The following is a 15,214-nucleotide window of genomic DNA, read 5'->3' as shown; positions in this document are numbered from 1 at the left end:
ATGGCATCATAGATTCTTCTGCTATTCTGCTACAGCCATTCCAGTCCTCTGACCTGAACCCTATAGAAAATGAGAGGAGTGAACTGAAGAGAAGAAGCTGGCAATCTAAAGGGTCTGGAGTGATTCTGGATGAAGGAATGGTCTCTGATCTCTTGTCAGGTGTTCTCTAACCTCATCACGCATTATAGGAGAAAATTTAGACCTGTTAAACTGGCAAATGAAGATTACAAAAATAGTGAATAAAAGGGTGCCGTTAATTGTTTGTACTGCTATTTGTACCCAAAAATACACATGAATTAGACGAAATCACTGACAACATGGGCACTATTTTCTCTAATAGATTAGAAACTGTTGCCCCCATCAAATTGAAAAAGGTTAGAGAAAAAAGTACTGTGCCCTGGTATAACAGTAATACCCACTCTCTCAAGAAAGAAACTCGTAGTCTTAAATGCAAATGGAGAAAAACTAACTTGGAAGTTTTTAGAATTGCATGGAAATACAGTATGTCCAGCTATAGACAGGCTCTAAAAACTGCTAGGGCAGAGCATATACACAGACTCATATAAAATAACCAAAACAATCCAAGGTTTTTATTTAGCACAGTGGCTAAATTAACAAATTACCAGACGCCACCTGATTCAAATATTCCACCAACGTTTAATAGTAATGACTTTATGAATTTCTTCACTGATAAAATAGATAACATTAGAAATACAATAGCGAAAGTAGATTCTACAGCGTCTAACACTTCAGTTTCATCCATCGCACCCAAAGATAAACTGCAGTACTTTACAAATATAGGACAGGAAGAGCTAAATAAATTTATCACTGTATCTAAACCAACAACATGTTTATTAAAACCTGTACCCATTAAATTACTGAAAGAGTTTTTACCTGTAATAGAAGAACCGCTTCTCAATATCATAAACTCGTCATTATCTTTAGGTCACTTCCCAAATCCATTCAAGCTGGCGGTTATTAATCCTCTTATTAAGAAACCAAAACTAGATCCTAGTGAACTGGCAAATTATAGGCCTATTTCAAATCTTCCATTTATGTCTAAGATTTTAGAAAAAGCGGTGTCTGCTCAATTGAGCACCTTCTTGCACAAAAATGATCTATATGAAGAATTTCAGGTTTCAGGTCCCACCATAGCACAGAAACTGCACTTGTTAAAATTACAAATGACCTGCTTCTTACGCCTGATCAAGGCTGCATCTCATTTCTAGTTTTACTTGATCTTAGTGCTGCGTTCGACACCATAGATCATGACATACTCATAGATCGATTACAAAACTATACAGGTATTCAAGGGCAGGCTCTAAGATGGTTTAGATCCTACCTGTCCAATCGCTACCATTTTGTTTATTTAAATGGGGAGTCATCTATCATTTATCACCAGTAAAATATGGAGTGCCACAAGGATCCGTCCTAGGTCCTCTTCTATTTTCAATATACATGTTGCCCCTTGGTAATATTATTAGAAAATACGGAATTAGCTTCCACTGTTATGCTGATGATACTCAGCTATATATCTCAACGAGACCAGATGAAACTTCTAAATGATCTAAGCTAACAGAGTGTGTTAAAAATGTAAAAGATTGGATGACCAATAATTTTCTCCAATTAAATTCGGATAAGACAGAGATATTAATTATTGGACCAAAAAACACTACACAGAATCTTGTAGATTACAATCTGCAAATATACGGACATACTGTTACTTCCTCTACAGTCAAAAATCTGGGTGTTATCTTAGACAGCAACTTGTCTTTTGAAGATCATATTTCCCATGTTACAAAAACTGCATTCTTCCATCTTAGAAACATTGCCAAGCTACGAAACATGTTATCTGTTTCTGATGCTGAAAAGCTAGTTCATGCATTCATGACCTCTAGACTGGACTATTGTAATGCACTTCTAAGTGGTTGTCCTGCTTCTTCAATAAACAAGCTACAGGTCGTCCAAAATGCAGCAGCTAGAGTCCTTACCAGGTCAAGAAAATATGATCATATTACCCCAATTTTACAGTCTCTGCACTGGGTACCTATTAAGTTCTGTATCAGTTACAAATTATCATTACTTCCCTATAAGGCCCTAAATGGTTTAGCTCCTGTGTACCTAACTAGCCTTCTACCACGTTACAATCCATCACGCTCCCTAAGGTCACAAAACGCTGGACTTTTGGTAGTTCCTAGGATAGCAAAGTCCACTAAAGGAGGTAGAGCTTTTTCACATTTGGCTCCCAAACTCTGGAATAGCCTTCCTTATAATGTTCGGGGTTCAGACACACTCTCTCTGTTTAAATCTAGATTAAAAACGCATCTCTTTCGCCAAGCATTCAAATAATGTATCTTAAATTGTGAGTGTAGTTGCATCTGATCAAATGAGCATTTTTATTCTTTAGCTTGGGTTAAACTAATAAATTTTACTTTGTTGGATCAGCAGCTATGCTAATGATGTCTCTATTTGTTTCTATGTTTTGCCACGGGATTTACATCCTGTGGTAACTAGGATTTACACAAGCTCCAGTCTGTGCTCCAGCCTTCTGCCTCACATGTTCCTCCTGTCCCGCCGGAGTCTATTCGGGTGAGCCAAAACAATGTCGCTCTTTCTTTACCCAGTGCGAGGTGGTGTTTTCTCCACAGCCCGTGATGTATGCGAAGGACCAAGCCAAGGTCTCCTACGTTCTCTCCCTTCTCGCTGGCCGGGCTTGAGAATGGGGAACGGCTAACTGGGAGGCGGAGACAGATTGCATCTCCAGCTTTGTGCTTTTCAAGGAGGAGATGATCCGGGTCTTCAACCAATCAGCCTACGGTGAGGAGGCTTCTTGACTGCTTTCCGCTCTCTGGCAGGGGAGGCGCTCCGAGCCTGATTTTTCAATTGAGTTATAGACCCTCACTACCACCTGCAGCTGGAACCAACCTGCTTTGGTCGCTCGTTTTTTCTAGGTCCTCAATCCTGAGGTGAGGGACGAAGTCCTCGTCAATGAGATTCCCACTTGGCTCAACAATCTCATCGACCTGGTGATTCGACCTACGGCGCAGAGCTCTTTTCCTTGTCAACTCCGTTCCATCAACCGCAGGCCTGGATTCCGAACCAATGCAGCTTTGAGGTCTTCGGATCTCTCCTAAGGAGTAGGGCTGGGTATCGATTCAGATGTTCCAGATCGATTCGATTTCAATTCACAAGCTCTCAAATCGATTCGATTTCGATTCTCGATTCGATTTCGATTCGATTTTCTATCAAGACCGACAGATAAAAAAAGTAAAGACCGACAGATTTCGGCCCGAGCCCGACAAGTACATTTTGATTGACAGCTTTTTAAAAGCCCGAACCCATTTACAGCCCGACATTATTCAAATGTACACGCACGCAGCTCTTTTGTCAGGAATGAGTCATTTTACATGGTTTAACATAATTTATACATGACTAACGTAATAGGCCACTTGGAAGTTTGAACAACGAAATTAAATAAGTCCTCTGTAACATCGTAATATCTCAGAACTCTATAAATAGCCCTTATAGGCTCATTTAGCATATAAATAGGCCAACGCACCAATAAATACAAGTCTTTCTTAAAGAATTTAATTAAGATAAATTCTAAATTAAGATGGGTATTTGGCAATAACGAAATGAATTAAGATAAAGACTCTGCCTGACCAAGTGTCGAGGTGTCCTTGAGCAAGACACCTAACCCCAGCTGCTCCCGACGAGCTGGATGGCGCCTTGAATGGCTGACACCGCAGACGGTGTGTGAATGTGTGTGTGAATGGGTGAATGTGAGGCAAATTGTAAAGCGCTTTGGATGACCATGTGGTCTGTTGAAAGCGCTATATAAATGCAGTCCATTTACCATTTACCATTTATTTGTATAAATTAATTGTATAAAAATTGTAATTAAATAATATTATTTGCAAAAGCTGAAGTGATTAGTATGTATTTTATTTATTTATTATGTATAACAGTATTTTAACAAATTGCAAGAGCTGAATAATCAAGTTATCTTGATTAATCAGTGAAATAATTGACGATTAGTCGATTAATCATTCTAATAATCGTACTGTTTTCTAAAGCAGGGTATCGCGATACATTTTTAGTATCAGTATATCGTGCAACACTAATACAGACACACACACACACACACACACACAAACAGTCAGATCATCTACACACACACAGTCAGATTATCTACACACAGACACACACACACACACACACACTGTCAGATTATCTACACACAAACACAGACACACACACACACACACACACACACACAAACACACAATCAGTCAGATCATCTACACACACACACACACACACACACACACAGTCAGATTATCTACACACAAACACAAACACACACAGTCAGATCATCTACAGACACACACACACACAGTCAGATCATCTACACACACACAGACACACACACACACACAGTCAGATCATCTATACACACACACACACACAGTCAGATCATCTACACACACACAGACACACACACACACACACACACACACACACACTGTGATCAGTTGACTGTAAATGATCTCTTATATGTTCTTAATACCTCAGTATCTGCAGCTGACAGTTTGGACTCTTCAGTCCATCAGAAATAAACTTTACACCAGAGTCCTGCAGGTCATTGTTCCTCAGATCCAGCTCTCTCAGGACACAGTTTGAGGATTGTAGAGCTGAAGACAATCTCTCACAACACTGAGCAGTCAGATTACAGCCAGAAAATCTAGAAGAGATTAAATATAATTTAAGAAATAACAAAACAATAAAGACATTTACAGAGTGTTGTGAGTTTTCTGTCCTCAGGGAACGGAGGATGACATAATCTGAACACTGAATCACAATATGATGTTTTATAATCTTTCAGATTGATTCATATCTGAGATCAGATGAGCTCCTGACTGTTTATTCAACTCATCAATATTTAACATTCTGCTACATGTAGCAAGGTTTTCTGGAGGTATAAAAATAAAAGTTTTGAGAGACTCCAGACAGTTGAACAGGATTAAATCCTTCCTGCTGTATTGTTAATGTGATCAATATTTGTCGTTTCTCTTTATTTGCTGCTTCAGCTGCATTAGTTTGAGTCAGTGGTGTTCACAGGAACAGTAACTTGCTTTGCTTTATTAACTTTATTAACTTTAATCAAGATCAAAGTCATTCAAGATCAAACGAGACGTGTTGAATAAATGCTTGATATGTAGTTTAATCTTCACAGTAAGAGACAGAGATGAATTCACTGAGTCACGTATGTGGAAATCAAATCCTTTCAAATTAGCTTAATGAAATAAAAGAGTCCTGAATGAGAGCATGATGGAATAAAACAGATGGATTTAATTCTCTGTCAGCTGCTGAAGATCTTTAAATGATTGTTTAAGAGTCATGAAATTATATTAACATTTACTATTTATTTGACTATTAATCATCATCTATGAACTTACAGTTCTGTGGAATTAATTTTTTATGTCTGTGAGTGACTTTCTTTCTCCCTTTTCAAATTTCAAATCACATCAGAAAAGCTTTTATTTTTAATAAAATTTTGACCAATAGGTGGCATCCATTTAATAATTTGAATTACAATTTAAACTCCACTCATTCTGCTTTATAATGTATTACCATTATTAGCAAAATATCCTACTATTTTCAATCATTGCTCCCCTAACGATTGAAAGATTTTATTTGTTAATTAATAATGTTTTCAACTCAAAAGTAAATATGCATGTAATGTAGTAATTTTAATATATTTTACTGTTATTTATTGTAAGTACATTAATAAATAAAATCAGACTTATTAATAGGCTTTCCCAATCTTATTTGCGTAAGAAGTTGGCGCGTGATGAATCTGCACTTTTGGCGGTTAATAGTCTATGCTTGCTGTTGCATGACACGAATGGATTTTCATTTATTTTTTTACAACATACAACGACTGCAGAGGAATCTGAACCTGAACAAACTAAAGACAGATGAAGCTAGACGCCCGACAGCCTCATAAAGACGATCCATTAGACGCTCCCTAGACAGCTCAGTGTTTTACATATGTCAGGAAAAGGACCATTTACATCCAAATTTAATTTAATGCACACAGAACACAACATAGAAATATGTTTCAGAATATAAACTGCTTAATCGGCCATTTTCAGTAAGATTAATCGTTACTAAATGTGTTTGTGTGTCTGTGCGTTTAACTTGAATAATGTCCAAATGATATCGGTTTTAAAGCAGTGGGTAATTCACTCGTCTACTTTGCGATTCTGTTGGCAAACATGTTTTTATTCAGGAGAAAATCTCTCATTCAGGAACATTTATTTTAAAGGAGTCAGATTCATTATTAAATATGATCCTTTAGTTGATGATGAAACACTCACAGAGCTTTTCTGCAGTTGATCACAGCTGGTATCAGTCTTCTTCTCCCCTCAGCTGATGTGTTGTATGTCATGAGGTTCAGTTCATCCAGTGTCTCCTCTGACATCTGAAGCATGTAGGAGATTGTTGAGCAGTGAGCAGCAGTGAGTTTCTTCTTTGAGTGTTTGTCTGATTTCACAAACTCCTGAATCTCTGTGGACAGAGTCTGATCTTTCACTTCCAGCAGACAGAGGAACAGATTGATGCACTGATCAGCTGAGAGAGGATTAGGATCATCTGGATCTTTGATCATATGTTTAATGTACCGTGTGGTGTCTCTGATGGTCTTTGAGCTGTTCTCTGTGTGTGTCAGTAGATCCTGTAAGAGTCTCTGATTGGACTCCAGTGAGACGCCCAGCAGGAACCGCAGGAACAGATCCAGACGTCCATTCTTACTCTTGAGAGCTTTATGTACTGCTGATCTTAGTAGATCATACAGAGAGACTTCAGAGCTGGATAATCTGATTTTGAGCAGTGGATCTCTGAATTCATGCAGTGTTTTCTGGTTCTCTGTTAAATAGCAGTAAAGCTGATAGAAAGCAGCGAGAAACTCCTGAACGCTCAGATGAATGAAGCTGTAGACTTTCCTCTGATGAATCACAGATTCCTGCTTAAAGATCTCAGTGCAAATCCCAGAATGCACTGAGGCGTCAGTGACGTCTATGCCGCTCTCAATCAGGTCCTCCTCATAGAACATCACATTGCCCTTCATCAGCTGTTTGAAAGCCACTTCAGCAAGTTTCACAATCACTTCTCTGTTGGACGGCAGGAGTTTCTCTGGATCTCTCTCTTCATACTTCTGCTTCCTCATGTTGATCTGAATCAGCAGGAAGTGGATGTACATTTCAGTCAGAGTTTGAGGGATTTCTGCACTCAGATCCTCTTCCAGGAGCTTCTGAAGCACAGTGGATGAGATCCAGCAGAAGACGGGGATGTGGCACATGATGTGGAGGCTTCTTGCTCTTCTGATGTGTGAGATGATTCTGCTGGCTTGATGCTCATCACTGATTCTCTTCCTGAAATATTCCTCCTTCAGAGGCTCAGTGAATCCCTGAATTTCTGTCAGACGGTGGATGTATTTGGAGGGGATCTGATTGGCTGCTGCTGGTCTGGAGGTGATCCAGATGAGAGCAGAGGGAAGCAGCTCTCCTTTCATGAGCTTTGACATCAACACAGCCACTGATAAAGTCTCAGTCACATCACAAACTTTCTGAGCGTCTGAAAACATCAGTGTGATTCTGCTTTCATCCAGACCATCAAAGATGAACACAACTTTACACTCCTCATAAATCTGTGAGTCCAGATCTTGAAGTTCAGGATGAAAGTCCAGCAGAAGTCTGTGAAGACTGTACTGATGATCTGGGATCAAGTTCAGCTCTCGAAATGGAAGCACAAACATGAAATCTACATCCTGATTGGCTTTTCCCTCGGCCCAGTCCAGAATGAACTTCTGCACAGAGACGGTTTTTCCGATTCCAGCGATGCCTTTAGTAAGAACAGTCTTGATCTGCTCTTTCTCCTCACATCCTGCTTCAGCGGAGGCTTTAAAGATGTCATTGCAGTAGATTGGAGTGTCTTGTGAGTGTTGTGTTCTGGCTGTTTTCTCCATCTGTAAAACCTCATGTTCTTCATTCACTCCTTCTCTCTCTCCCTCTATGATGTAGAGCTGTGTGTAGATGCTGTTCAGGAGGCTTTCATTCTCCTGGAGTTTCAGTCCCTCAAATAATCTCTCATACTTGTTCTTCATGTTGGTTTTGTGCTGCTCTTTGACTCTCTGTAGTTCATCATTCACTGCTTGAGGAGGATCCTGGGCTCGAATCTGATCGTCTCTGATTGATAACAAACATAAAACATATTTGTGAATAAAACATGGAAGGAACAGCAACACATTTAAGAGAGAAGTGTCAGTTTAATCCTCTGAGGTCTAAAGGGGTTTCGGGGGCCTGGAGAAGTTTTGACATGCCCTGTCTTTTGTGCTTTTTTCAGTTGCTTATAAACATATACATGGCTAAAGTCTGAAAACACTGTATTCAGTGCAAACTGGGCTACAATAATATGTAAATAGCATGTATGTACATGATTGTGTATTTGAGAAAACTAAGTTTTTGTGTGGTTAGTGAAAAACTAAAACTTTGAAGTCACTGAAGTAAGGTCATAAAACACCTACAGAACATTTGTTCACAAGACTGTCAAACATGGAGCTTGTAGTCTAGAATTTTTGCTTCCAAATGATGTATAAATCATCTTGTTTACTTACACACAGAAAACAATATATTGATTTAAATTTTCTAAGACACTTTTTGTTTGTAAATTGCATATGCGAGTAGGCGTCAACTATCATGAATATCATTGTGATTTACACCTGAGAAGACAAAGACCCGCATAATGAGCTGCATAATGAGCCTTTCAGTCAGCTTGTGTCACTGAGAGGGAGGAGTTACAGGAAAGAATGTAAGGACAAAATAATGTATAGAATTTTATGTTTGTAGTTTATTTAGAATATATTTATTTATCCAACAAAATAATTTAATATTCACTTGTGAGTGCTTTTTACAGTTTATTAGGGACAATCAAAGCTGACTTTCAAAGCTGAATTTTTAGCATCATTACTACAGTCACACAATCCTTCAGAAATCCTTCTAATATTCTGATTTTCTACTAAAAAAACATTTATTGTTATTATTATTATTATTATTAGCTATTAATGTTGAAAAGAGCAGAGAATTTTTTTTCAGGGTTTTTTTGATAAATTGAAAGAACAGCATTGTTTGTAACATTTATCGTATTAATCATTTTTATTTATGATCACGTAAATGCTAAATAAAATTTGAAATTTCTATATATACTGACTCCAAGCTTTTGAATGGTATAGTGTAAATTAGGGGTGTACGCAAAAATCACGGTTCAGTACGTACCTCGGTTTTAAAGTCATTTTCGGTACAGTAAGGGAAAGAAATGCAAACATTAAACTGCAGGTTGTTTATTACTATAAACTTTTTTTAACAATTTGTTTACAATTTTTTTTTAAATACTTTTTAATAAAATATATATAAAATAAAAAAAGAATAAGAAATAAAATACTGCTGCAAAGTTCTCCACTAAATAAAATACTCTCAGTCTCAAACCAATATCATATAATAAAATATAATGAAAAATATAAATAAATAACTATGATTACTGTGCAGCATTACCAATCCCAGCTTGTAGGCCTGCTCATATTTAAAAAATATGTATAACTTTTCCAAAGTGTAAAGTGCAGCATCAACCGTTTCAGTTTTTAGACCTGCTCAGATTTTGTTATTGCGTTGGACCGATCGGAATTAAGAGCAAAGGTCTGTTTAAATGCCGAAGGGAGCTGCATTTGAATTACAATCGTTTTTTTCCTAGTCGTAGTGATGTTCACACTCACGTGATGCCTTTTGAAAACCTTAGGCCGGTGACACACTGGCATATTGCACCTGTCAAACATAGTCTATTTTGCCGTCAATACTGTTGATGGTGTCCTTTATCAGTAGGCTTTATATTTATGCTCAACATGAAGTATAGATATTGTTGTAGTGAAGACAAGATCCTGGTCTGTCGGCGGTCTCCCTCTATGTCACCTACAGTAGCAGCAGCGCGCCAGCGCCGCGTCAGGCACCATTCTGGTGTGTAAAGACACAGAAAACGCGAAGCAGGTGTCACGCAACTGACACGCAGCAGAAATGCCACGCTCACGCCACGCAGCCAGTGTGTCACCGGCCTTAGAATCAGCTGCAGGGCGGAATTTGCGCTAAACGCGGAGACTTCCGCCACTTAATATGTTCGTTTGGAAACACGAAAATGTAATGTTCCGCAAACAAAATATTGCATTCGGTCATTCGGTACACAAATGCACTGACCGAAAGCCCTGTACCGAAACGGTCCGGTACGAATACACGTACCGTTACACCCCTAGTGTAAATTGTTACACTTGGAGTAAGACTGGAGTAATTATGCTGAAAATGTAGCTTTGATCACAGGAATAAATTAAATTGTGAAATATATTCAAATATTAAGCAGTTATTTTAAATATTAAAAATATTTCACAATATTACTGCTTTAGCAAACTGGTATTGACTGGTATCGTGTAATGTTGAAATATATAAATGAACATCACATAATTAGCATTTCCAGTGTGTATACTATGTGCTCCTAAATAAAGTAAATGTAAACATTAAAGTAAACTACATTATTAACATTATTGTGATGGTCACTGGTACTATCTGTACAGTAGAACATTTAGATGATGGGAATGAAACTTCATAATGTTTCACTTGATTATACATTTAGTCAGGAATTATAGTTTGGAAAAAGTCTAACTAGTAAAATGTGTAAATGTTATGTGAAAACTAGTACAAGGATATATATATATATATATATATATATATATATATATATATATATATATATATATATATATATATATATATATATATATATATATATATATATATATATAAAGGTGGGACACTGTTGAAATTGTGGGTTAAAAAGGAATGGAATAATTTACAAATCTCATAAACTTATATTTTATTCACAATAGAATATAGATAACATATCAAATGTTGAAAGTGAGACATTTTGAAATGTCATGTCAAATATTGGCTCATGTTAGATTTCATGAGAGCTACACACTCCAAAAAAGCTGGGACAGGTAGCAATAAGAGTCTGTAAAAGTTAAATGTACATATAAAAAAGCAGCTGGAGGACCAATTTGCAACTTATTAGGTCCATTGGCAACATGATTGGGTATAAAATGAGCCTCTCAGAGTGGCAGTGTCTCTCAGAAGTCAAGATGGGCAGAGGATCACCAATTCACCCAATGCTGCGTCGAAAAATAGTGGAGCAATATCAAAAAGGAATTTCTCAGAAAAAATTTAAAGTTATCATCATCTACAGTGAATAATATCATCCAAAGATTCAGAGAATCTGGAACAATCTCGGTGCGTAAGGGTCAAGGCCAGAAAACCATACTGGATGCCCGTGATCTTCGGGCCCTTAGACGGCACTGCATCACATACAGGAATGATACTGTAATGGAAATCACAACATGGGCTCAGGAATACTTCCAGAAAACATTGTCGGTGAACACAATCCACCGTGACATTCACCGTTGCCGGCTAAAACTCTATAGGTCAAAAAAGAAGCCATATCTAAACATGATCCAGAAGTGCAGGCATTTTCTCTGGGCCAAGGCTCATTTAAAATGTACTGTGGCAAAGTGGAAAACTGTTCTGTGGTCAGACGAATCAACATTTGAAGTTCTTTTTGGAAAACTGGGATGTGTCATGATTCTGCCCTGGTGTCCTTGATTTTCTCTAGTCTTGAGGCAGGATCATGGCAGGCCGTGTTTTGTGTGCAAGCACATGGCCTTGTCTTTGGGCCATGTGCTTGTGTTGTCTCGTTCTCATGCCCGGCCCCTTGTTATCCTCGTTTGGTCATTATTGCTTTACCTGTGTCACCTGTTATGTTATCATTAGTCTCCCTATTTCAATCCCCTTGTGTTGGTTGTCTGGTGCGGTTCATTGTTACACTTTGTCAAACTTTGTGAGACCTGTAGATAATATTTCTGTTGTGTGATTACATGAGTGAAGGGTTTTTGTTTCTAGTCTAGTCTAAGTCTTGTTAAGTTATTTGTCTATTTCCTAGTCGTTGTTTTCCCCCTCGTGGGTTTTGTTTTCCCTGTTTTGTCTTGAATAAACCTTGTGTGTAGAGCATTCTGTCTGCGCCTGAGTTCATCCCTGCACGCCCGTGACAGAATGAACCGCCACTGAATGAACCCATCAGACAGGATGTCCTCCCAACTCCAGCAACAATCGGAGTTCCGGAAGCAATGCTGGATGTCATCCCCCACCAACAAGAGGAGGGTCAACCTTCCAGTCTTGCCCCAGAGTGAGTGGATCCTGAGAAATTATGCCTGACTTTGGGAGAGTTTCTCCTCGGAGGAGCCGCAGGATTCCCCCTCGAGGTCCCCACCTTCCGCCAAGCTGCCAGTGATCTCGGAGGGCCGTTTCCTGGCCATTGCAACACTGGGGGAACAGGCTCTTTGAGTCCCGAGGCATCTTCCGCGCCCATCAGTCTCTGCAGGAAACGAGGGAGACGGTTCTCGTGGGAGTCTGCCTCTGAGTCCTCAGCGACGGAGTCAACCCTGCCGGAGACTGTTCTTCCAACGCCGCTACAGAATCAGAGGTGATGAGTGTCGATTTGGCTTGGGGAAGCATTGATTCCGGGTCTGTTTCTGTGAGCCCAGCACCTTTTCCCATTCCACAGTTACCTGCTGTACCCCCTGTTATGGTACAATCTCAGTCAGTCATGTCCCGCGTTTGATGTCCCCTTGAGGAGCGTCTGGAAGCCGCTCCTTAAGGGAGGGGTTCTGTCATGATTCTGCCCTTGTGTCCTTGATTTTCTCTAGTCGTGAGGCAGGATCATGACAGGCCATGTTTTGTGTGCAAGCACATGGACTTGTCTTTGGGCCATGTGCTTGTGTTGTCTCGTTCTCATGCCCCGCCCTTTTGTTATCCTTGTTTGGTCAATATTGCTTTACCTGTGTCACCTGTTATGTTATCATTAGTCTCCCTATTTCAATCCCCTTGTGTTGGCTGTCTGGTGCGGTTCATTGTTACACTTTGTCAAACGTTGTGAGACCTGTAGATAATATTTATGTTGTGTGATTACCTGAGTGAAGGGTTTTTCTAAGTCTCGTTAAGTTATTCATCTATTCCCTAGTCGCTGTTTTCCCCCTTGTGGGTTTTGTTTTCCCTGTTTTGTCTTGAATAAACCTTGTGTGTAGAGCATTCTGTCTGCGCCTGAGTTCATCACTGCACGCCCATGACAGAATGCCATGTCATCCAGACTAAAGAGGACAAGGACAACCCAAGTTGTTATCAGCGCTCAGTTAAGGAGCCTGCATCTCTGATGGTATGGGGTTGCATGAGTGCGTGTGGCAAGGGCAGCTTACACATCTGGAAAGGCTCCATCAATGCTGAAAGGTATATCCAAGTTCTAGAACAACATATGCTCCCATCCAGACGTCGTCTCTTTCAGGGAAGACCTTGCATTTTCCAACATGACAATGCAAGACCACACACTGCATCAATTACAACATCATGGCTGCGTAGAAGAAGGATCCGGGTACTAAAATGGCCAGCCTGCAGTCCAGATCTTTCACTCATAAAAAACATTTGGCACATCATAAAGAGGAAGATGTGACAAATAAGACCTAAGACAGTTGAGCAACTAGAAGCCTGTATTAGACAAGAATGGGACAACATTCCTATTCGTAAACTTGAGCAGCTTGTCTCCTCAGTCCCCAGGCATTTGCAGACTGTTATAAAATGAAGAGGGGATGCCACACAGTGGTAAACATGGTCTTGTCCCAACTTTTTTGGAATGTGTAGCTCTCATGAAATCCAAAATGAGCCAATATTTGGCATGACATTTCAAAATGTCTCACTTTCAACATTTGATATGTTATCTATATTCTATTGTGAATAAAATATAAGTTTATTAGATTTGTAAATTATTCCATTCCTTTTTTACTCACAATTTCTACAGTGTCCCAACTTTTTTAGAATCAGGTTTGTAATTCCTGCTGTAATGCGATCGCGCTTCCTATTGTTAAAAATATGGGTTTCATATCGAATGTTAGATGATGTATGTAAGGGATTGCACACATTGGACATTAATAGATCTTTAGAGTGTGTTTTCTTTTCATATTTCTGTTTGCATGAACTCGGTAATCTTTCAATGTGCACCAATTTCCCATGTGCTTTCTAATCAAGTGAAATCTTTTTTCGAATAGATGGAGCTGCATTATATCTTAAAATGACTCCCTATTATCTCCTTTCAACTGCTCTGTATGCAGGAAAACAAATTCTAATATATAAATATAAATATAAAAGACTTACTCATGTTTATGATCTCTTCTGAATAAATCACTTCATTCTTTTTTCTGAGGAAATCCAAAACTCAAATCGTGAGGTAATCCACATGAATTATGTCTTATTCCTCTCAAAGCGAAGCAAACAGAAACAAATAAAAAATATGGAGAACAGTCTCACTGCTTTGTTTTCTGTTATATGGGCGTTTACAAGCTGCGAGCTTTACGTGGAACATTATAATCCCAATATCGCGTTCAGCGTGTGGGCGTGGTCGCATCAGATATAATGAAGGGAGACATGAAAGAATGGACATCACGTTGTTTTCATATGGATTACTTTATCACAGAATAATTGTTTTTGGCAGCACTTATTTAGTGTAAAAGTAGACATGTCAGGCTTTCTATAGATATATCTCTCATGTCTCTTCGTTGAGTATTCACTGAGTTACATTTCATTTTAATGACGCGTTTCTAAATGAAGATCACCGCAGACCAAGGCTGCAGACAGCACACCTTGTTTGTTATCTTTATTTTATAAATGCACAAAGTCAGGTGAAAATCAGGAGAAAATGCCTCATAACGAGGGAATCGACTCCAGAGGGTTAATATACTCCTGCTATATACAGCATATTTACATTGAAGTACAACACATTTTCTAGATTATAGGTTACATTTCATGGACTTAATATTTGCTACGCTAGCAGTTTTTGATGTGGTATTAAAATTGAAATTGAGAATCTTAAAATTTAATTGGTTTCTAACATGTTGAGTGTCAAATAATCTTATTTATTAGTATGAAAGACAAAAACAATAATAAGAGCAAGTATTTTATGTTTGTGTGGCAGGGCCAGTAATAATTTGAACAAGTGGTCGACCGGGCGAGAAGAAATAATC

At 38.7% G+C, this 15,214-nt stretch overlaps 1 protein-coding gene across 2 annotated transcripts in view; it reads right to left on the bottom strand.

The window, feature by feature from the left end:
* Positions 1-15,214, bottom strand: part of LOC132142890 (NACHT, LRR and PYD domains-containing protein 3-like) — a 135,866-nt gene that overhangs the window by 7,432 nt on the left and 113,220 nt on the right. For both annotated transcript variants that reach the window (XM_059553080.1, XM_059553081.1), the window contains 2 exons: positions 6,384-8,249; positions 4,571-4,744 (listed from right to left, as the gene is read on the bottom strand). In XM_059553080.1, coding sequence (XP_059409063.1) covers positions 4,571-4,744; positions 6,384-8,249 — 2,040 coding nt within the window. The remainder of the gene's footprint in view (positions 1-4,570; positions 4,745-6,383; positions 8,250-15,214) is intronic.

The sequence above is a fragment of the Carassius carassius genome, chromosome 6 (genome assembly GCF_963082965.1).
Source record: "Carassius carassius chromosome 6, fCarCar2.1, whole genome shotgun sequence".
Taxonomy (NCBI): Eukaryota; Metazoa; Chordata; class Actinopteri; order Cypriniformes; family Cyprinidae; genus Carassius; species Carassius carassius.
The sequence above is the reverse complement of the archived record's forward strand: the minus strand, read 5'-3'. Positions and strand labels throughout refer to the sequence as shown.